Consider the following 24273-nt stretch of genomic DNA (forward strand, 5'->3'; position numbering starts at 1 on the left):
GTTTTCTAAAGAAAAGAAAAAATAAAGTAAAACGTATAGGCTTTTTAAGAAAACTGCAGGTTAGTAAATATATTCTCCTCTCTGTGTACTTCTTCTTGCCTCAGACGTTACAGCCGTGAATGTTGTCACACCCCAACATCAGCCTACCTGAATCAAGGTGGTGGCTTCAGTGGTGGGTCGTGCGCATGCGCACGTCCTCCTCCGTTCATCAGTAGATTATAAGGGCAGCCCGGAGAGCGGAGCGTGGTTCAGTCTACAATATCTGGACCGGACCGAGGAGGGCAGGAAGCACATTTGCAAGGCGGAGGCAATGGAGGACAAAGAGAAAAAGAAGAAGGATAAAAACTCCAAGAGCGACAGAGTCACTCTGAAAAAAGAAATTGGACTTTTGAGCGCTTGCGCTATTATCATTGGTGAGTGTGTGATAGCTTTTGTCTTAAATGGTGTTTTCGTGAAGAGCGGGTCGATACGGCGAGTTCAGCTGCAAGGAGAAGTTAACGGGGAAACGTGTCTGAGCTGGCGGAGTAACCACTGTAACGTGGCGGGTGCGCGGTTGCTTTGTTAAGTTACAATATCATGGCACACAATAGGAGTCAGTTTCAGACTGGGTCAGTTGTTCAGGTCCTGATCTAGTGTGAGGACACTGCAGGGAAATGAATTTGATTTACCATTCAGAAATGGTTTAACCGTCGGACTTCGGCACAAAACCGCCAAAATACGCACAGAAAGAGCGGCTTTTACGCACGGATGGTCCGCCTCTGGTGTCTAGCTCCAGTTCGGACCGCAGGGTTTTGGGGGGTTTGTGTGGAAACTGTTGCATCAGTCGGGATGATCTGAATATAGCCATGCATACGTGGCTGGATCTTCTCATGTTGAACATAAGACATGCAGACAAAGCACAGCCTCCATGTGGTTCTGTGGGACCGCTGAGCATTAACGCTGTACCACTGCGTGGGTGACGGGGTTCACTTTCCCGAGTACTCATCTGGGTAAAGCAAGGCATTTGCATTTGACATAAACTGCAGTCATAGCGTGGAGGTCTGTTTTAAAACAGGAAGCTGCGTTGTTTCCTGTAAATGATGTACTGAACAGCGCTGGGTGTTACAGTATGCAGTCGTGGGATCGACCTCATCTGCAGCAGTAAACTCAACAGGTTGTGCAGTATTCTAATCTGCCAGTAATGCAGAGGGTTCCTCAAGAGCCAGCTGATAGTCCGCTGGCTGGACTCATATCTTCATCTCTATATACAGTATGTGGAGGTAGTGGCTATTGGCTGAATGACGTGACATTAATGTTGTCATGAAGTTATTTTTGTGTAAGACATTTTGTTCTTAGATTTTTTATGTGAGACTTTACCGACTTTAGAGCAACTCTGCTGTGTAGGACTAAATTCAGCTTTGTGCCCTCTTCATTTATCTTGCTTTCATTAATACGTTCTGGATATATATATATATATATATATATATATATATATATATATATATATATATATATATATATATATATATATATATATATATATATAAAGCATTGCCTTGCATCCTGACATTCCTCACAATTGCTTTTTAACTCTGAAGTTACACTTTAAGATGTTTTAGGTTGTTTTGTTTTTTTTTAGCCGTCATAACTGGCCCAGCTACATGTCATGGAGCATTAGGAATGTGCCAGTGAAAGTATACAGTACTGCCATCACTTCCGTAAGTCCCAAGTGAACCTCTGCAGAGAAGATCTCCAAATGATAAGGTCCTGCACCACACGTAGGTGGGACCCCTCTGAGTAAAAGGGGGTGGTGGAACGAACCAAGATGCGTGGAAGCTGAAGACAGATGTTGGACATTATAGCCTGTTGAACTGTAGTTTTTTTTTTTTGTAGTTTTAGTTTTTTTACAATGGTGATTACACCCCCCACTCCCCACCCCCATGCCTGCAGCTCATAGATCCTCATGTTTACTATATATTTCTGGTGATAAATGCAAAAATGAAATGGAAAGGTGTTTCACTGAGCACACAGACTTACCAGAACAGCTAATACATAGAGAACAATGGAGGCAGTTTTAGCATATTTTTCACATGATATCTCAGTGGAAGGTGGAATATGAAGCAGAATCTCTGTCATTCACAGAGGGTTACAAAGGAAAAGGCAACAGTGTGGCACATTCAATAGTAATGTTATCATTTCAACAGCTTATCTTTATAACGAAGGTCATGTCTATTGTACTTTGATAGAAACTGATACCGTCCCAGTTAACACTCATTCTTTGGCCTGCCCATTTAACTCAGGGTTATATACTTGGTCTAATTTAATATTGTTAATGTGAATGATTGCTCAAATCACTCAGGTTACTTGCCAAGTGTTTTTTCTGTGAAGCACAGATGGAGGGAAGCCTGCGCAGCTAGTACACACATACAACATGAGTCATGCGACTGCCCACCAGATACAGCCTACTCACATATCCAGCGCCCCGCTCCAGTGAGGAGGACTATTGGAGCTGTCAGCGCGCACGGCTGCTGCTTCACTGTGTGCTGCTTACATCTAGGGCTCGACAGTAAACCAAGTGTATCAAATGACAAAAAAATATTAATCTCTAACCAAAACTGAATGTACTTGGGTCACACTTATTAGTAAATATGACAATAACATCTAGGTTAACTACTAATCCCACATATTACCAGCCCAACCTGCACTCCAGCAATTACCTGCAGATTGTTTCCCGTCTGGAAGGTCTGTTATTGGCACTTCGTGCTTCATGCGTGTTTATACTGGTAGGACAAGTTCAGATCTTAGAAGAGAAAGAAAGACACTGCACCTACTACCATAAAATATTTTTCACACAAGCCCTTTGGATTGAAATAAGAGAGGTTTTGGTGTCACACAGGTGGGTGGATTTCTTTACTCTTTTCTATGATTTGAATAAAATGGTGATTAATCTAAGCAGAGATTTTTGAGAACATCTCTCAGCTGTAGTGCATGGAGACTGAGAAGGTCAGTAGGACTCTGATTCATGCTTTCAGCTGAGATGCCAAACTTTATGACATAACAAACACAACATAGGCATTATGTAACAGCTCTGCATCTCGCCACGGCCTCCACAATCCGATTTGACAGTGATAAAATGTTCGGACCTCCTCTCTCCCTCTGCATCATTATTCAGAGCTGCTCCAACAGGGAAGATGCGATGGCGTGCCTCACTGGGTTTTAACAGCTAAAATGTTTACAGTGGACAGTCATGTTTTTTTGTGAAGACTCCTTTTGTCCCAAAGTTCTCCAAAGAGGAGGAAAAACATGTTTTGCTTGGACAGCTGCTGTTTGCTTACTTTCTTATGCGTGTTAGTTTTTGTTTTGTCTTTTCTTTTCGTAGGGGTGATGACATATGAGTGCCAGGCTGTATTTGAACTCATGACATGGTGGCTTATTAGTATGTGCCTTAGCCAACTGAGCCGCCAGGGAACCTCTTGTTTATTCCTGTTTGGGGGACAGTTGAACCCGGACCTCAGTGAGCCGTGTTTCCACTACACCACAAGGCCAAGTTGGATTAACCCGTTCTTTCTATCAAATATAATTATGGGTGTGTCATTACATACGTGGGACAGGTGTTGCTTCTATTTCGGTTTTCTGCCCAATAGGGCTACTTTTTAATTAATTTAGCAGGGCAAACTTGTTTTGGGTAACTTTTTGTACCATTTGGGCTATTTTCCGCAACAGAAACGTTGGCTGTATCCCAAAAACCAAAATTAAAAAAGTAACTTCTAGTTTTATATATTTAAGTATCTATAGGCAAGTGTAAATAACCTTAATCCTTGCTCTTCTCCGTAGGGAACATCATTGGCTCTGGCATATTCATTTCACCTAAAGGAGTGTTGGAGCATGCGGGCTCGGTGGGGCTGTCACTCATCGTCTGGGTTTGTGGAGGGGGGATCTGCGCCCTTGGGTCCATGTGCTACGCTGAACTGGGGGTCACCATCCCAAAGTCTGGCGGAGACTATTCATATGTGACAGAAATCTTTGGAGGGCTAGTGGGGTAAGTAGTTGTTGTTTTTTTGTTTTGTTTCCAGCAATTGTACTCACTTGGTATGGATTATACTGCAACCGTCCAGGGTCTGTACACAAGAGGGTTGGTTTAATAGGACTGCCTGTCTGGAATCAATCAGCTCTGAAGGTCTTGTGACTACATGTCAGCTGATCATAGAGCAGTACTGTAAGTCTGAGAAGGTCAAATGTGCCCCGCACTGTGCATGCCTGTGGAGGCACTAGTTTTGTCCTCTGTGTGTGTGTGTTTTAGCTCATTCATTTGCAAATGTGAAATGGGGCAAAGAAACACTGGTACCACAGTAAAAGAACAAAAAAATGAGCAAGAAATAATAAAAAATATATGCATTAGTAAATCCAAAGCTGAACCATAGGCTTAACTTCCATGTCACTCTCTCAAATGGTTTACATCTAATTGTAAATGAGAACTATAGTGCATTGAATTGGAAAGGCAGAAAGAGAGGCATTCTCAGTACTGACAATAATTTTCCCCCCACCACTTGAGGAATGTTTCTTGCGTGACAGCGACAGGGATGCAGTAGGTAATAAATAAAACCTTGAAGAAATACCACGTCCCCCCCCACCTTCTCTGTGGTTAGACATCCCTCAGTTAGTACATTACAATATCACAAAGTTCTGTTTCCAGCCTCAGACACCATTAAATATGGCCTGCATTAGGTAGCACCAAAGAACAACAATAACCTCAGCTGTCCAACACTAATCAGTTATTTAAGTCTCAAGTTTAAAAAGCCTAAAGAAAACCAAATGTAGCAACATTTGTTAATATTTTGCATTAGTTGTGGATTTATCCCGTATTATATTACTTAATAGAGGGCTGCACTGTGACCAAAGTCTCAGGAGAGGTCAAAGGTCAGTGTCACAGTAATGTAAGGCATACTGTATTCTGATTTCAGCAACTGTGTCCACCTGCTATATAGTGCTTATTTCACCAGTCTCTTATAACCGATGCCAAGATGCACTTGAGCAAGTCAGCCAACCCCAACTGATGCTGTACAGATGAACAGTAGGAAACTGTCGTTGTGCTGGGCAGCTCTTAATATAAGCGTGAATGTGAACTCATGATGTGACTGAAAGAGAGCAGTGACAGCCAAATAACCGCAGCATGTAGCAGCAACTTCTCCATATAAATCTTAAATGAATTTTTTTTTTTTTTTAAAAAGTCATGAAAAGGGCCGTTTACTCTTGCATAAAAAAACCCTGTGTGTTCTGTCTCTTTGTCCTGTAGCTTCCTGTTGTTATGGAGTGCTGTCCTCATCATGTATCCGACCACGCTGGCTGTCATAGCGCTCACCTTCTCCAATTACGTCTTGCAGCCGGCCTTCCAGAACTGCCTGCCTCCGTACGTTGCCACCAGACTCCTCGCCACCATCTGTATCCGTGAGTCACAAAACCCTCCGAAAGTCGCAATGAGTTTTAGTCATGATTCATGAGTTCCTTTTGTTTGGTCTTTATTTGGTGCTTTGCTATGTTTCCGAATTGGGCTTCCCAGAGATCATCTGTCAATCAGTGTATCCGAAACCCTCCTTCAACTTTTTGGTAAGCTTGAGTTTCTGTAGGTGCAGTGCCCTGTTCAGCCAGGGTACTACTGCTGATGCTAACCACATGGTTCTTCTGATGATCCCAAACAAACAGAAACTTAATAGACCTGAGGAGTGTACTACGAAGCCAGATTAATGGGTTAGCGAGGTATGTTGAGCCTAAAGCTAGAGTTTTCAGTGTCACAAAGGTGGCTCTCTTTTAGCCTGGCTAGATCACCACGGTAACTTATGCTGCACAGCTAACCTGCTCTGGAGGAGGTTATGTTCAGAGTTTCGGATTTAAATCGGCTGTAAAAAGCACTTCTCTTTCACTTATTCTTTTCCTGGCGATTTTCTCTATGAGCGATATAGATTCTCAGCTGAGGGTAAACGTTATATATGCAAACTTCTGAGCCGTAAGTTAATGCCTCCGAACAAAGCCGTGTCATTACAGTAGCACAAACTGTATGCATCACGTTGCCATGGGACGTTGCCCCCCCCCCCCGGTTTGCTTCAGGTAATATTAACACTTTAAATGTTACACAGCGTACCACCCATACACTAAAAGAATGATGAAGGCACAGCAACTCCAGACCACGTTGGCGTCGCCAAGTCCGTTTTACACTTCTGGCACTGCAGCTAATAGAACACTGATTAGATAATTGATTAGTCTATAGTTATTTATCACATTCATTTCACTTTGATTTGGCCGAATACTAAAGTAATTTCCACCTATCCTTCATTATGGGACAGTGTCAAACCTAAGTGCAATTTTTGAGTATCATGTTTAAATATGCTGTATCAAGTTTAAGAGCTCTGCAATGTGCTGTTGTCACATTGCATCGAGTCGATCAGCAATTTTCTGCCAGCATTCCTCTCTTGCCTTATTTGCAGCAACAGTGTTGCTTAATGCTGTAATAATATTTTATATTCTTCATAGCTCTCCATTATAACAACCTGTTCCTCTTGACTAGGCGCCATGTGTTAACGCCCCCCTTTCATGGGAACGCGCACAGAGCCTGATGAAGAAGACCTGGGTTAACAAAGAAAGCTGACGAGCACCGCAGTGATACCCATTGTCTCTGATTGGGGTTTTAGGTTTTGTTGAGCCAGCTAACGCAAAGAAAGCCTGGCTATGTCGAACTTGCTTCGTAGTACACCCCTCTGAAGTCCCCCTGTGCAGTGGAGGATTTTTGCAGGGCAAAGGCTAGGAGACACTGGATGCTTCTTTTCATTTCATTTAAAGTCAGATGCCACAGAGTGACTCTTCAAGCCAGAATTTCAAGTAGCAAACCTTGGCAGGATTCCTTCCCTGTGAGGTTTCTGAAATGCAGTAAGTCATCTTGTGCCGCCTCAACATGTCAGTGCTCACTGTACTGTATGCAACATGACATTTTAAATTCTTGCAAACACACTTTTACACTTTCTCACGCATTTAATTTTCAGCCTTGCATATTACAAATTTGTGAGGGGAGAAGAGCTGTGCCACTGCAATGCACAGTGTTTGTAATACAACCTGGCAGCTGGGAATGTCCGACCTTCCACTTCAGGAACGCAGCATTAAAACAGCAAATGTAAAAGCTTTCATTAACTGGGTGCAGGTACAACACTATTGTGTTCCATCTGTGATGGGGAGAAGCACAACAAAGAAGAGATTATTTAACTCACTGATGTCTACACAAAGATCAATGAGGCTCTAATAATGTCATAAACAATGAGGAAGTAAAGGGCAATCACTTTATTTAGCCCAGGCAGTACATGTGGTGACTCTGTCAGTAAATAATGTAAATATACATTGTGTGGTTGGCGAGTTGCGGACTTCCTAAAGAGCAAATAACATGTTCCAAATAGTTCTCTTACAGGAATAGTTCAGCATTTTGTGAAAAATCAATACCATTCGCATACCTGTCCAGGTGACTCTTAGCTTAGCTGAACATAGCATAAAGACTGAAAATACAGGCAAACAGCCTGCCCAGCTCTCAGTGACAACACGACTCCATGAAGTCACTGTTCCTGGCCAAGAAATATGACACATTACAAACAAATTGTTTTTTTTTCACTTTGGTTTTTGCATGGCTTGAACAAACAAGATACATGTTAATTAGTGGGCTTTAGAAGCGCTGATAGACAGGTTTTGTTACCTTTTTTGTAAAGAGCCAGGCTAGGTGTTTCCCACTGCTTCCTGTCTTTATACTGTGTCCTGGTGGTAGTTTCATGCCCCCCCCCTCAAATCATCATGACATCCTGGTTCACAGTATCACACTTTAGACCTTCTGTTGCTTTAGACATTCAGGTCCTCTGACTGTATGACTCCCAGTGAGGTGGGCCGGCAGTGGCTCAGTCACGGTCTACGGTACGGAGTGTGGACTGGTAGCTGGAGAGCTGCCAGTGTATGAGGTGTCAAACGATTCACACTTTACACATCAACACACTACACCTCAGTTAAAAAAGAGATTTAGGCATTCTTATGGGACCAACACACGTCCTATAAACACCTTATTTTCCTTTTGCTGGGTGTCACAAGCAGAGGACAAGAGTGTACCCCACTATATAATGTATAATAAAACTCAGTATTGCCCACTAATATCTCCAGAGCGGTAGACAACTGTTTCCCAGTACAGGTGCGTGGTTGTATATGCACGGTGGCCGCGCCCTACACAGGAGCGAGCACCTTTTTGACAAAAAAAGCCAAATGCCCCCTGGTGAAATAGTGGCGAAAACACAATGAGCTTGCTTGATAGAAGTTCTAGGTTAGGCGTGTTTGGTGTGTAGGAGTTTGCTGCAGCGCACCAAAAGTAAACATGCGCTCCACTTACAACGCATACCTATTTGCACTCCTAGGCACTTTAGCCCCAACAGCTCGGGGCGCCTGACTATGTGGCAGCACCGTCACTCTAACATCTCTCCCCAACTGCATGTGTGTGGTCCTGTGTGTGCGTGTGTGTGTGTGTTTAAAAAAATAAAAAATAAATAAATAATAATAATAATTACGAGTGAACAAACTGGAAAAACTCCCCTGATCTTATTCTTCTGATTTCTTTCTGATCTTAGGGTCAATGGTAAAAGCTCAGAGCACACTTAAAATTGAATAAAGAAAAATAGATTAAGCACTGAATGATGGTAGATAAGTGCTGGAAAAACAAATGTGAGCAAGGAAAAAGCAAAACAAATCTGTCCATCCAGGATAAACCTGAGCACCCAGTGACCAGTGTGTTGGGAGTGAGTGGCTGACAGGTGGGAAGAGGCTCTATGAATGTAAAGCAAAGGGAAAGCTACAAAATGTCAAAGGGTAAAACAAACTCTGCAAACCAAATCCAGCCACTTTCATCTCATAGCTTGAAGATAGTATGATACTGTTGTAGCTCAGTGTGCTGACAGCTGTCATTGTCATTTGATCATTCCTTATGAAACGCTGTGCTCTATTTCTAGCCTCCTAATCTGATCAGCGTCTTTCTTTTGAAATGTTGGAGTACAGCAATGTGTATTTAAATAGCCAGTGGCAAAAGCAGAGTGCATGTATCTGGTCAACAAGTCAGCCAGTTTGGTCGTGTGTGAACTAGATGGAGAAACGGGAGAGGGATGAGAGCATGTGCATGTGTCAGGCTGGGGTTAGCATGTACAGAGCACATTGGTGAACCTCCACTATTTTGGCGACAGAATGTTTCAACTGCTGCCTAGTTAGTAAGGCCAGGGGCCCACTCTCTCTCTGTGTGTGTGTTTATGTGTTGTACTCTTGAGTGCGGTACGAGTTTGTGTGTGTGCACGTGTGTGTGTGTGTGTGTGTGTGTGTGTCAGTATCAGTGTCAGACTATATAATGGTGCCAGCCTTTGTGGACGCCGCTAATGAGAGGGTGTGTCTACGCCATTGTGCATTGTTTCACAGTGGTTACCGTGACGCTCCTGTCACTGAGCACCATGGAAACAGGAAATGGGCAGGACACCTTGCACATAAATGATAGGGGATCCCATTGGCCAGCTGACATTCTGGTTGGCTGTTTGATGTTCCTATTGGCTGCTTGGTACCACCCCAATCCTCCTCTCTGGGCCACAGCATCACACTTCAGACCTACAGTCACAATGAGATTATAGTCATCTGTCTGTGATCAGCATTTATATAAGCTTGAATCCTTATGACTTTATCAGCAACTTGTGAGCAGGGAAAGTGTCAGGTTCCATAGCACCATGATGACCGATGGAAACGATATTCCTCCGAACCCTACAAGAATCGTGGATGATAGTGAAATTGACGGTAAACAGTTAACACCAGAATCAGGTGCGTGAGACGTGTCACGCCTCTAAAGCTGGTGGTGTAAAGGATAAACCTTTAGTTAGGTCTATATGCCATCATTGCAAATGTGGGAATGATTTTTATTTAGAATTCTAAGGTCACACATTCTTTTAGCCTTTTGTCTTACACAACTCTGTATACAGTGAGTCACGCTACAGCGGTGTTCATCATAAATGCACTTCTAGACAAATTCAGGACCATAAACCTTCCCCCATAAATTTACCCACAGAAGCAAAAACCTGTCAAGTCGCTCATAATCTGCCCAAAGGTAATTAGCAAAACTGGAGATCAGTATTAAATCACTTTAAGGGTATTTTAAGTATCTTGGCTGCCAGGGATAAATTGTAAACATTTTCCAGCGCTTGGACAGTGTTTTTCTGAAACACAGTGCGATTAAATGTTGTTCTGCACTGCTGAGTCTTATTGAGGCCACTGTTACGTCAAGCGAACTTCTTGGTGAAGGGTTTATGAATGTGAGTCAGCCAAGATATGTGTCCCCCCCCTCCTTCCTCCCCTGCAGAGTGTACTGCATGAGGGTCACAAGTGACCCAGGTGTGTGTGTGTGTGTGTGGGGTGGGGGGGGTTGTTGGTTGGGTGGTTGAAAACCAGACAAGTCCAGTTGTGGGCTGGTTGTGTTCTTCTAAGAATAGGAGCACTGGACAGCCCACAGCAGCAGTCACGCGCCTAGTACACCCATTTCAGGAGATTTACTCTGTAACAGTACCTTTTTATTTTCCAGCAATGAGCAATAGAATACATCTCTTATTTCTTGAAAATGTAAAAGATTGTGACCGGTCTCACTGACCCAATAATCATTAATTTCACATCATACCCAACAATCACTAAAAATGTGATGTTTTGTATTTTTTATTTTTTTTCAAAGCAGGAGGGATACACACACCCTGAGAAACGGCAAGAGCAGCTTGTTGTTGCCATTTATTGTCACCGTGTGTGTGTGTGTGTGTGTGTGTGTGTGTGTGCAGCAGTGGTAGAAAGAGAAGGAGTAGTAGTATGTTTCAGCCAATCAGATGTTATATCTCGCCCACTGGTTTTGATGGATGGCTTTAACATATTCCACGAAACAAGCCTAAGAAATGATACCATTATTCAAATAAAAATGCAAAACTGCCATTTCATTTTAATAGAAAATGTTTTGGGTTTTTTTTTTTGTAGATTTAATTTGCTTCAGCCAGGTGTTATGCCAAAAACTAAACTGCTGCCAGAAGCTTAATGCCCTTCACAGGCACATTGTGTACCGTGCCAGTCCTTTGTGTCTTTAAGCTGTGTTGTTGTTCTGCCCTTTTTTTATGGGAGTTTGGAAAAGAGGACCCTCCGTAAAGTTAGAACAACGATACAGCTGTAGGCACAGCCTAGACACAAATGAATGAAGCAGTGCACAGTATGCAGGCGAAGAATAAATACAGATGTCATGCGCAAATTACATTTTAATGTGGTTGAGTGATTTAAATTTTAATGTTGGCAGTTCTAGACTTCCACAGATTCCCTGACCATGCTGTATTTGATATATTGAATGCTGCACAAAACTCATTTAGAGTTTGATTGAGGGATCATGGTCAGTCACCAGACTAACAGCTACAACTCTTCAGCAGATGGGGAAAATCCTTCTTTCTTTTTCATTGGAAAAAGAACAAAAAGTGAATCTGGGTGTAAGGAATAGAGATCATCACATAATGCACATATATTGGTTTGATTCCTTCAGCGTTTTTGTTCTATCATGAACCCCCCCACCCCTGCAAACACCACCTGTTACCTTGTAAGCCTCTGGATAGAATCATTGGCCTAATGCATCAAATGTGAATGAAGGGAACTGATGCTCAAGTCGCCTCTGCATAAAAAAACAAAGTTGCCATCACGTTCCAGCTCATCTGTTGGCAAATACAATAAAACGTAAATGCACCGCATTAAGAAGAAACCTGCCAGGAAAAACAAAGAAGAATGTCACCTTTTTTGTAGGGTATGAATTCATCTTCATAAACATGTTAACATGTTAAAAAAATGTATTTTAATTTTTTTTAATTTTTTTTTAAAAGCCTGTTTCTGTCAGGAAACATGCTGGATGTAATTTTCTGCTGTTGCAGCCAGCTGACACTCTGGTTGTAGTTCATGCCCGAGAGGAAAACCACACAAATGAGCACGCAAGTCAAAAGACCGTTAGTCCAACCAAGTTTATATATTATAGTTCTTTATTTATTTATTTTTTTTTTTTATCAAGATGAGTTTTTGCTTCTTATCTTTCAAAACCAATCTAATGTTCACCATTTAACATGTATAATGTGCTGCCCCGTCTGTCTGCTGGGTTGTCTTCTTGGCTAGGACTCTTTCAAAAAAGTGAGTAAGTCTGAATGGGAGTTAACTAAAGAGAAAATTAACAGTGATTGCTGGGTGCAGCCTTCCTTTTATCTACCCCTACACTACATCACTGACTGTACTATGTTATTTGTCAGAATGTCTCTGCATTTATTTCACCCAGACTAAATCCTGTAGATCTACTATGGTCTGAAGGGATTCTGGTATCAGAAAACTTGTGGTAGACAGGAATGGGGGGTTATTGCCAGTTCAGTGACTCCAGTGACCAGAATCCTGGACACAGGAGGAGGCGTTCCTGAGGTTAAAGCTCTCTGATAAATCTGCACGAAGTTGGAATCAGAATCCATTAAGAGTAAAAGCAGTAATTAGTTTAGTATTCTGGTGCTGAGGCAGCCTTCAGTAAAAGCTGTGACGGCAGGATTTACCTGTGCTGTCACATTCAAAGCCCGCTGGCACCTCCTTCCTGTCAGGGTTAACACAGAGGGAAGTACGGGGAGGGGGAGGTGGGGAGGTGTCACAGGAACGGAAATGCATGTAACACCCCTAGGGTAACTGACTATAAAACACAGCAGTGTTGTAGGGGAGAGAAAGCTCTGCCCAGTGCCACCAAAACCTCCTGCCAAAAATTCACACGTGTGTATGTGTGTGTGCCCGCGCCAACGGAAGCAGTTTGTTCAGATTTCTGTAGTGGGAGGGGAACCTTGCCTCAGTGATGGATGACATGGTCGATAACACCCCCGGCCGTATAAACACAAGCAATGGTCACTAAGTGGATTAAAGCCAGGGTAGGGGGCTATACAAATTATACAATTTCCGTTATTTTTAAGGCACATTCAGTTATTTCCTGTTGATATGGTATGTCATTGAGAAGACAAGAAAATAGTGGATATGCGTTAATGTAACTTTCATGTGATACACCCCCTCACGACCACTAAGCGGCAAAACAAACTAGCAGGTTGCTGTTATGAACGAAGAGAGCTATGATACAGAAAAGATAAAAGAATAGTTTTAAAAAGTAAAGGCCATCAGGAATTGACAGCGATCCATATGATGTACATTTGACGTTAAATTGTGTGTGCGTATAATTTCTGATTCATAGTCCGATTTGTTATGCCATGCACATTTTTTTGCATTTGTTGCGCCCCCTAGTGGTTGATTTGAATGAAATCTTCAGGGTATGTTGCAGGTACTTGTGTCGACATATCCTGTAAGTTTTGTGATGATTGGCCCAACAGTTGTTGACTTTGGTCTATTTATGTGCTGAGACACGCCCCTTTTGAAGTTCATTGGTCAATATCTTAAACTAAATATGATATCAACAAGCTTCATGCAACTTTTAATAAGCTTTATCCAATGATGGTCCACAGAAAATTTGGCAGCAATCGGACCTACGGTTTAGGAGGAGATGTCAAAATTCAAAATGCCGGAAAATCTAGTTAGGCAGACTTAAGTGGTCCAAGAGGCTTTTTTTTTTTTTTTTTTTTTGTAAAGCACATTGAGATGGACTTGTGTGGAAAAAATTCAAGTCAGTCAGACTTACGATGTGAGGGGCGTGGCCTTTCAAAAATTTGATTTTTGGGGCCTTAATTAATGGCCAATTGGGCTCATTTATGTGAAAGCATGCACATCATTTCTAGTTACTGGGCCACATTTTGTATTTCTAGCTCATTCCAGCTCATGGCAATATGAGCATTTGCGGCAGACAAATAAACCGATTCCAGCCATGTTGGAAGTGTTACGGAAATGTTTGAAAAGGTCCAACTTAGTAAGATTTCTATTGGAACTTTTAACAACAAAAAAAGTTACTAAAAGTGACTCCGGCGCTTACATTTATGTAACAAGGTGCATGTCTGAACAGCACACAGTATATTATACAGCATATATGAAGTGAAAACTGCAAGTCAGTCCAGCCAACTCAACTCGAGTCCGCTGGTACACTCGCATGACATACTCCTCTCACTGCAACACTTATCAAACACACCCTTTTAATCATGGTGGTATGTTTAAGCCATCAGTGCTCTGCTTCTTGTTTTGCTGCATGCCTCACCCGACAGCTACGCTACAGCTTTCTGCCACTACCCCTGCTGTCAGCATTTCAAAAGCCCCACCTCCACCCCAGCATCAACCTATACGCTAAGAGTCTAGCTTAGTTGGTATCGTGAGAACCTGGACACCAAACATTAATGCTATACATATTCTACATTTGCATAATAATCTATTCCATGTGAGTTGGCTGACAGAATTACAGTTATGGTACATTGGTTTTCAGAGTCAAATGTGTGGTATAACGTGCAGGAGTGAAAGAAAAGTACAACTACACCAAAGTCTTCAGAATATTTTCTCTCTCTCCTTTCTTTCTCTGTGCTGGTAGCTCGACTCACACTTCTACTGGGTTTACCTCTCACTTGTGAGCCTGCACTTGAGTTTGAGGGCAACTGGAGAGCCACTTGCACGGATTGGCTCACTTGGAATTTGGCCAGCCCTTGTTATGGTGGCACTCGCGAGCACGCAAAACTGAGGGTCAGTGTGAATGAAGTGTGAAGTCTCAATGGCTTAGGGAGTGGTGTGGGGAGCAGGGGCACAGACACCCTTTGCAAGTAGGAAACGGGAAGTAGGAAACGTTCAGTTCCGTAGACTTCTGCCTGTCAGGAAAGGTGTTCTCTTTTCTTTTACCGCTGTGTGCTGACAAGAGAGGAATGTGTCACTGAGAAAATGTACAGACCTTAAAAGTGGCAACAGAACACATATAGTCCAAGTGAACTGGCACAGTATGTACAGTATGTTTCATTGTGTAGGGACAACGTAAATGTTGACTATGATATCTGTGTATGGAGATTGAATGTTGGCATAATTAGAAACACTATACAATGTGCTGAAGGTCTGCTTCAGCCATCACATCTCCACATTTAATGTCATTGCTCTGTCAGTGCAGGATAATGGAATAAAAAAATAAAAGGGTAATAATTACCCTTTAATAAAAAGGTTAATTAAAGGGAGATTATTTAAACTTGCATTTTGTTGTGTGTACATGTATCTTTCCATTTACCAGCAGGCTGCATTCTGGGGCCTTGTTGAGGTAAACTGCTAGTTTGCTGTGGAATTCACGATATTGATACATTGTAGTGATCCGATACTAGTTTTTCCTTTCTTAATTAAAAATCTGTGTACCTCACTGTATATGAATATCTGTTCTTATAATTAAGTGATTTACAAACATTCCTTTTTAAGGACAGGAGGACTAGAAAACACTTCGATCTGCATCAGTCACATCTGACTGATACTGACCTTATTAAATGGATTGTGTAACAGTGCTGAAACCAATCCAGTATATTGGAGACTATGAGGACAATCTAGAATCTAACCCCTTTATCCCTGTACTTCAGTGTAGGGGTAGAGTGATAGTTACAGTGCCCTCTTAGTACAGAAACTGACATAGGTCGTTAAAAAGTCCTTTGCCAGTGTGTCCTGTTCAAAATGTCACTACAATAAAATGATTTACTGAGGACTATCAAAGGAAAACATTTCGCCTGTCAGACAGTTCTCAATTTAAAAAAACAAAAACAAAATTAAAGTATGAACAGTTTTATAGCTGGTCTCTGTGTCTTGTGACTGAATGTTGAATTCTGCATCCAGAGGATGTTTTAGAGTTGCAGGCAGAAAGGCAGAGGTGAGGCCCTGTGCACTCTCTAATAGTCCTCTAATCAGCGCAACTGATGCCATCAACACAGAGTTATTGACATTAACTAGGAGCTCATCTGGTGAACATTGAACTTCAAACTAACTTCAACTTGATGCTTTACGTAAAACATGCATCCAGCTGGTGAATACCTATGCTGCTTTTCCCTGACGACCAAGATTTTATTGCATAAAAGTGTATTTATTTCTTCTGATATTAGTGGAGGTTATTAATTTAGAGAGGGATAAACCCTGCATTTATAAGGTCAAGTCTGTCAGAAACATGATGCTTTTAAATGATTTCAAGTGTATCTCTGTGTGTGTTTGTGTGTGTGTTTGTGCATACGCAGTATTCCTGACCTGGGTGAACTGCTCCAGTGTGCGCTGGGCAACAAGGATCCAGGATGTTTTCACTGTAGGAAAACTCCTCGCTCTGGCACTCATCATAGTGGTAGGACTCGTCCAGATCTGTAGAGGTAAACACACACACACACACACACACACACACACACACACACACACACACACACACACACACACACACACACATATTCTGGTGAAATCCTCAAAATGATTTTCTGTGATTTGGTCATCTATTTTATCTCAATTAGGAAACAAATGATCAGACTATGAACATTTCAAACTCAGGCTATATCTTTAATAATATTTTGCTCAGTGTTTTGTAAAAATATTTAAGATGAATTTGGGATTTTATTTGCAAGATGACACATTTAGATTGAAAATATTCCAAAAAAAACAACCAAAACCAACTAAAAGATAAAGAAATCATCTGTACATACTGTGTTCAGAGTAGATTTCATGTTTTAAATGATTATAGTGTTGATAAACTTTTTAAACACTTCTGTGTGGAGCCATGAACCAACAGTGTTTTTGGCTTCTGTTTGTTTCTAATGAGGTCATTAGGGAAGAAAGCTGCTGCCAGACTGTATTCTGTCACAGCAGATTATAATGTATTATAATGTACACTGCTGACCCCTGGAGCACATAACTAGACATGACATCATAATTTCTTAAGTTAGAAACAATCGTTCCAAAAACTTTGGAAAAATAAATTTAGAAAGTAACTTAAGGCAGTAATATGATAATTAACCAATGATACATAATTTTTTGCATTTGTTCAGAATTTATTGTAGAGTAATGATAATCAAGTTGTACTGTAGTGAAAACCATTAGGACCACATTTAGTTCTTTAAACAGTTTAAAATTGGATTTGAACTGTTAAAAACCATTAAACTGGTAAAATGTTCCATTTGATAAGACAGGGAAGCCATTAAACCATAGATTTTATAGCTGATCATATGGGTACTTATTAGACTAGGCCATGATACATGTCATCATCTCCTGTCATCGTCTCCAGGTCACTATGATGCCCTGCGGCCCAGCGTGGCCTTTGAATTCAGTCAGGACCCCTCGGTGGGACAGATAGCGCTGGCCTTCCTTCAGGCCTCCTTTGCCTACAGCGGCTGGAATTTCCTCAACTATGTCACAGAGGAGATCGTGGAGCCACGCAAGTACGGCACACACATGGCGAGATAGTTCTTCATATCTCAGGTCTTCATATAAACTACAGTAGATGCACTATATTGGTCTAAATGGTAACACTGCACCTATACTGTGGAAAATAATGTACAGCTCAGTCACTTTAGTTCAGAACTGATTTTTTTATTTATTATATTTTTACATACTGTCTTGTTAATGTTCTGTAAAACCTGCAGAAACTCAATTTTTGTAACACTAGAACACCAACATTTGAATTATCGCCATAACTTATATCATTAGGAACCTGCCCCGTGCTATCTACATTTCCATCCCACTGGTGACCCTTGTCTACACTATGACCAACATTGCCTACTTCTCCTCCATGACCCCTGAGGAGCTGCTGACCTCCAACGCTGTGGCAGTGGTGAGCAGCTCTGCAGCGCCATGAATAGATGTTTCGTATAGGAGCTTATAGCAGTTTATATACTGTTTTAACAAGAGTTTCAGTTGTCTGGAAACACATACTGTCTAAGGCTGTAAGTCTGCTGAAGCTGAGAATCTTGCATGAGACAGCCCTCAACCAACCAATTCATCAATCAGTCAATAGGATTAAAGTTTAACTCAATTTTACTTAACTTTTAATTAAAGTAAACAGTCATGTGTTCAGTTTGTGACTACTTTCCTTTGAAGGACTTGAAATACAAGCAGTGTCCTGGGGTATTAAAAGGATAAGGCCGTCATTATTATAGAGAGAGACACCAGTTTTCTGGCCTTGTATGTGTAGCCACAGTCTGATATGGCTTTGCAGGGTGTGTGTGTGTGTGTGTGTGTGTGTGTGTGTGTGTGTGTGTATATATATATATATATATATATATATATATATATATATATATAAAAAAAAAAAAAAAAAAAAAAAGCACATCGTGTCTTTTAAGTGAAATTAATCAATTAACGCAGTACTGTTAGGGACTGAATGGATGAATCAATAAGTCAGTCACTCGGTAAAAGTCAATAATCTCATCCATCAGATGTTGTGTTGTTCCAGACATTCGGGGAAAAGCTGCTGGGGATGTTTTCCTGGGTGATGCCGATCTCTGTAGCGTTGTCCACCTTTGGAGGAATCAATGGATATCTGTTCACCTCCTCCAGGTAGAACACCCACACCGTGCTTTGTTTTTCACTACATGCCGAACCTTAATTTGAATGGTGTCAAGAGTTACTCCTAAAATGTATAGTATAAACCTGAACATGCATGCATACGAGTATGTGTCTGTCTATCTGTAGATTGTGTTTCTCGGGAGCCAGAGAGGGTCACTTACCCTATCTGCTGGCTATGATCCACCTAAAGAACTGCACTCCGATCCCCGCCCTGCTGGTCTGTGTGAGTACTGCACTCAATTTTGTCTACTCCGTCTGTCTTCACAGTGACACACAACAGAAGTGGTCGCCACGCACAGAAATGATTTTTCAATATTAATATGGTGCTAATTTTAGTTAGTTTAATATGTACTTGACCTTTTGAACCTACCTTCATCTCCCACAGTGCATTGCCACCATAGTCATCCTGTGCATTGGAGAGACACACAACCTGATCAACTATGTGTCCTTTATCAACTATCTGTCCTATGGGGTAACCATTGCCAGCCTCCTCTACCTCCGCAAGAAGAGACCCAACCTGGCCAGACCCATCAAGGTACAGAAACCTGAGAACCACAGATCCCCTGCAATAACAACATTTAACTTGGGGTGATTTTATTACATGGCCTTGTTGAAGACATAACAGAATGTTAATTAACCATCAAGTCATAGCTCTCTGCAGTTTGCTTCAAATTAACTAAACCAGTGACCCCTGTGCTAAAACTGCTACTGCTCCAATATCAGCTTTTAACCTTTTCAACTGTAATTGGGAAATGTTAAAAATATATATGTATTCTCAGCATAAATCCAAAGGGTACAAAATTTTATTTATATATATATATATATATATATATATATATATATATATATATATATATATATATATATATATATATATATATATATATATATATATATATATATATATATATATATATATTATATGAAAGACAAAGCTCTCGATTTACCGGTCAATCTACGCTCCTGCCCTCACCTATGGTCATGAGCTTTGGGTAGTGACCGAAAGGACAAGATCGCGGATACAAGCGGCCGAAATGGGCTTCCTCCGCCGAGTGGCTGGGCGCTCCCTTAGAGATAGGGTGAGGAGCTCAGTCACACGGGGGGAGCTCGGAGTAGAGCCGCTGCTCCTCCACGTCGAGAGGAGCCAGCTGAGGTGGCTAGGGCATCTGATCCGGATGCCTCCTGGACGCCTCCCTCGGGAGGTGTTCTGGGCATGTCCCACCGGGAGGCGGCCCCGGGAAGACCCCAGGACACGCTGGAGGGACTATGTCTCTCGGCTGGCCTGGGAACGCCTCGGGATCCCCGGAGGAGCTGGAGGAAGTGTCTGGGGCGAAGGAAGTCTGGGAGTCCCTGCTTAGACTGCTGCCCCGCGACCCGGCCCCGGATAAGCGGAAGAAGATGGATGGATGGATGGATATATATATAAAATAATATAATCTCATGAGTTAATTTAGTTATTGCAATTAACACAACAAATGGGGTCACACAAAAACAAGCAAAAGTGACATTTTAAGCATTTATGTGAAATTTGTATAATGTTTATATTATTTTCCTATATCTTCCAAATGTGCATACAGTAATAAAGATACACACAGGACTATAGGTCTTGGACCAGTTATTTCATTATTAATAATTACTGAATTAATTCCTCGCCAATGATAGTTAAAATGACATCGGATTAACTTGTGAAAATATCATGTCAAGCTTACCTTCACATTAATTTCATAATGAGACATTTTCCTTAATGCCCACATTTATTCACAGAGTAACGTTAGGTCTACACGGAGGGTAACCTAATTGGTTTCACCGCATTTAATACCTTAAAGAGGGTAACGTTAGCAGAATTTGGTTTTTCGTTTTAGCTTTAAGCTAGCTAGCTGGCAGATGTAGCAGCTGCGTCCATTTTTGACAGTTTGTTTGGTTTTTTTTTTCGAAGAAAGGGAAATGCCATGTTTTTTTTTTCTTTTCGTGTTACACCAAAAACGTGTCTTGCATTTCTTAGTTCTTCAAAACGGAAAAAAAGGAATTTGCAAAAACCAAAATTGGACAGTTATTTGAATTTGGCCTAGTAAGGTTTCGTTTTTTTTTTTTTGATTGAGACAACAAAAACGGCTTTGTTTTTGGTATACGAAAAACAAAAAACATGGTATTTCCGCTTCTTCGTTTTTTTTGGTTCAAATGAAAAACCAAACAATGACACGGACCCTGAGAGCTGTCAACAGGATAATTGACGGGCCTTTAGCTAACTAGACATCGTCAGATGTGACTTACCGGTAGCTCCATTAGCGTACATGATAATGAAACGGGCCGCGTCCACGTATGGGAAGCAAGCCAACTGCTAAACGGCAGCTACCGAGGCAAGCTGTCGCATTGCTCATTGCATTGCGAAACGTGGAAAGCCATTCACTGACGGCGAGTATATTAAGGAGGCTTTCCGCTGCAGCTCAGTTGTTTTGTTTGATGGCTTACCAAACAAAGAGACAATAAAATCGAGAATAAAAGACCCACGTCAGCCAGAAATGTCATTTAAAGCAGTATTCTAAAATGTGAACTGTGCATATAATTTGTAACCACAGGGTTATAAAAAAAAAAAATACAGCTATTTGTTAAGTGGATTGCTGATGAACAAGATGGAGTTGAAATCATTAACCCTACCAACTTTCCACCAGATGTGGATGTTTTTACAAGGATGGAAGCATTCTTGTATAGTGCTCATATATAATTACAAAGTCCTAATTATGGGAGAAAAATGTTTTTTTAAATGTTGCTATGCACGTTGCCTATATGGACAGAATAAAATGACAGATCTATTGGAGATTAAAATTTTGTTGTGGTGTCATAATTAAACTTAATGTTAACCTTAATGTTGATTAATGTTGGATGCCAACCCCAGCCATAGACGGTTGGTACACAGAATACAGGCCCTATTTTCATTGGTCAAAATAATAAGCATATACACAACTATGAATTTTGTCTCATACATTGATTTTTAAAAGTATTATCCTAGCCCTATACTTGGATACAGTATACTGTATGCATAAACAGTGTGTAATTTATGAAACATTCATTTGAAAACCCACAAAGTGTAATCTCAATAAATGCAAGATGGCAAAAAAAAAATTCTCAGGATTGCGTGGAATTATGTCTATTTCTGTCCTGTGCAGGTAAACCTGTTGATCCCCATCAGCTACATGATATTTTGGGCGGTGCTGCTGGGCTTCAGTCTGTACTCTGAACCAGTGGTTTGTGGCCTGGGAATGGTCATCATGCTGACTGGAGTCCCTGTATACTTTGTGGGTGTTCAGTGGAAGGAGAAACCCAAATGGGTCTACAGGCTAGTTGGTGAGTTTGTCTGTGCCTGACTGTACAGTACTTCAATGATATTAAAAAAAAAAAAAAAAAAAAAAAAAATTTAGTTATGTTAGCAGTTAGGCCCTGTAATTAAAACTCTTCCTGTTGTCTTTTGTGTTGCAGAAAGAGTCACATATATGGGCCAGAAGGTCTGTTGTGTGGTGTTTCCTCAGGAAGACCCGTCAGAGACTGAACCCCTCACTGCCTCCAAAGCCACTGATTGAGCAGTGCAGTCAACCAGGAATTCCATTTTTACATCAACACCTGCACTTCCAGTTTTTGCGTTACAAAATGTCACATTGTTTGGTCCTTTTTTGTGAACGGCGAAGAGATGCTTTTGTCCACGTTCTTGCACAGGTGCAGCCTGAGTGGGGCTGCGTTGAGGCGCCAGTATAAAAGAAGCGGATGGTTATTACTTAGGGCATTAGCATGTTAAGCCCTAAAGCTGCAGAATGTGTTTTTTTTGTTTGTTGGTTTGGTAGTACTGTCCCCACGTTCTCCTCACCAGTATGCCAAGCTTTCTCTTTCATACAGATGTTTCGCTCGTCTTCTCCCTTCTACTCACTCAAGGAAACCCCATCTGTCGTCTTCTGCTTCACTTCCAAGATATTTTCTTCTTTTATGACTTTAACTAAGTCCTTGAGCTAATGTGCCTTATGAAATGTATGTGCTGGTATAGTGTATTGGTTTGTGCGGGTATTTTGATTGTGTAATAACTTTTTGAGGTAAATATGCAAGCAGTTTCTGCACTTAGCAATACTTCTCTATTACTGCTGCTACCTTCGGCTCTGTTTCACTAATTACTCACATGATGTTTACTGTGGATGAGTGTATCTCTGCCTGGCTATCTCTGGCCATTCTTTCTTTACACCCCCTGTTCTGTTTTTTTTATTTATTATATCACTACTCCTTAGAGTATCCTTAGAGATACTGTAGGTTCCTCATAATATTATTATTATTATTATTATTATTATTAATAGAGATCTACACGACACACATCTTTCCCAGCAATATTTACAGCACAGGAGAGACCAGAGAATAATGGGAAGTTTGTGGCTCAGAAATGAGTAAGTTGCATCATTACAACACATGTCAACAGGCTGTTCTTCCAGGTTTTTAATGTTCGCCCGTCTCCTCCTTTGGTCTCTGAGTTGGGAATCTCGAGCCTCTGTTGAGCTTGTTGCTTTGGAAATGTTCTCATCTCTGGGAATGCCACTGTGAACTCTTTCAAGGTGCTTGACCTGCCAAGACAGTTATTAGATTTTCAGATTTCTCACCTGAAATTATGATACAGTACTTACCATTAACAAGTTGATCCAGATTGATAGATCGGTGGCTGGCAGCGGATGTTTACTTGTTCATGGGCCTTCTCCCACTTCCCCAAAGACGCGTCATCACTGCAATTACCCCTGGCCCACTGACTTTTTATAGATCAACTGACTTATTATGATACTATTGACATAGTGTAGTTATATAATTACATAATTGATTATAGTCTCATTGACCTACTGTGGACCTTCTGTGGTTCTGCAGACTCAACATATTGGCTTATTTTGGCCCAATTGAAATACTAAGTTGCCCCCAAATTATTATGGCTAAACTGATTTCCTTACTCAAGTTGTGGTACCACTACCTTAACACAGCATGGTAATTTACTGTAATCCAGGAGATATTGGTGTTTACGTGGAATAGGGTACTCTCTTATGGCACTTGTTTATAAGCTGTTTATGTTGTAAATACAACAGAACACGAAAGTTTGGGCCAGTGGCCTTTTTTTTTTTTTTTTTACATGATGTAAACCAGCAGGTTGGAACTTGGATTGAACATTCAGTCATTTTCCAGGGAATTTTTCCCCCTCCGCATCAAATCCACAAAAAGAGACTCACTCTTAAGACAACATGTATGTCTGTCTGCCATGTCCAGGCGCTGTTAGCTCAGTTGAGATCTGTAAATACTGTGTAAAGGAAAAAAAAAAAACTGTTACAAATGCGCCATGGACTCCTACAAAGATCACATTCCTCAGACACGTTGTGAAACATTTACATACTGTACAATTGATGAGTGTACCTGTGTGTTTTGTAAAAGAGTGTAAAGTTGTACAAGAATAACAATGTAATTGCTTATTAAATTTAGCAACTTGTAAGAAGCATCATTTTGTTTTTGATAATGTAAGTGGGTGTTGTGTCCTCAATAGCATCCCCTGATGTTTCATCTAGCGCCATCATCAGGTCAAAAAGTGGTCACTTCACTGTTTTGTCCTAATTACCAAATGTTAGCATGGTAACACACTAAACTAAGATGGTGAACATGGTAAACATGTTAGCATGCTGACATTAGCATTTAGCTAAAAAGCACTGCTGTGCCTGTAAGTACAGCCTCACAGAGCCGCTAGCATGGCTGTAGACTAAT

At 41.1% G+C, this 24273-nt stretch overlaps 1 protein-coding gene and 1 long non-coding RNA gene across 2 annotated transcripts; one reads left to right on the top strand and one right to left on the bottom strand.

The window, feature by feature from the left end:
• Positions 1-155: 155 nt before the first annotated feature.
• slc7a10a (solute carrier family 7 member 10a) lies at positions 156-24007 on the top strand. Its single transcript, XM_044208716.1, has 11 exons — positions 156-413; positions 3814-4018; positions 5273-5424; positions 16206-16331; positions 17234-17387; positions 17656-17779; positions 18401-18504; positions 18640-18736; positions 18899-19048; positions 21678-21855; positions 21988-24007. The coding sequence occupies exons 1-11, from the start codon at positions 311-313 to the stop codon at positions 22086-22088; spliced, it is 1494 nt and encodes a 497-aa protein (XP_044064651.1). The 5' UTR covers positions 156-310; the 3' UTR covers positions 22089-24007.
• On the bottom strand, positions 18673-21671 carry LOC122881945. The gene is made up of 3 exons (XR_006379265.1): positions 20785-21671; positions 18884-19076; positions 18673-18772 (listed from the first exon to the last, which is right to left on the bottom strand). It is a non-coding gene; the product is annotated as an uncharacterized LOC122881945 (long non-coding RNA).
• Positions 24008-24273: the final 266 nt, after the last annotated feature.

Source organism: Siniperca chuatsi, linkage group LG1 (genome assembly GCF_020085105.1).
Source record: "Siniperca chuatsi isolate FFG_IHB_CAS linkage group LG1, ASM2008510v1, whole genome shotgun sequence".
In the NCBI taxonomy this organism is placed as follows: domain Eukaryota; kingdom Metazoa; phylum Chordata; class Actinopteri; order Centrarchiformes; family Sinipercidae; genus Siniperca; species Siniperca chuatsi.

Bases quoted from the DNA above. Each gene is read 5' to 3' on its own strand.
- slc7a10a (XM_044208716.1), top strand. From the start codon at position 311: ATGGAGGACAAAGAGAAAAAGAAGAAGGATAAAAACTCCAAGAGCGAC. The intron at 414-3,813 runs GTGAGTGTGTGA...TCTTCTCCGTAG, and splicing joins CGCTTGCGCTATTATCATTG to GGAACATCATTGGCTCTGGC. The intron at 19,049-21,677 runs GTACAGAAACCT...TGTCCTGTGCAG, and splicing joins ACCTGGCCAGACCCATCAAG to GTAAACCTGTTGATCCCCAT.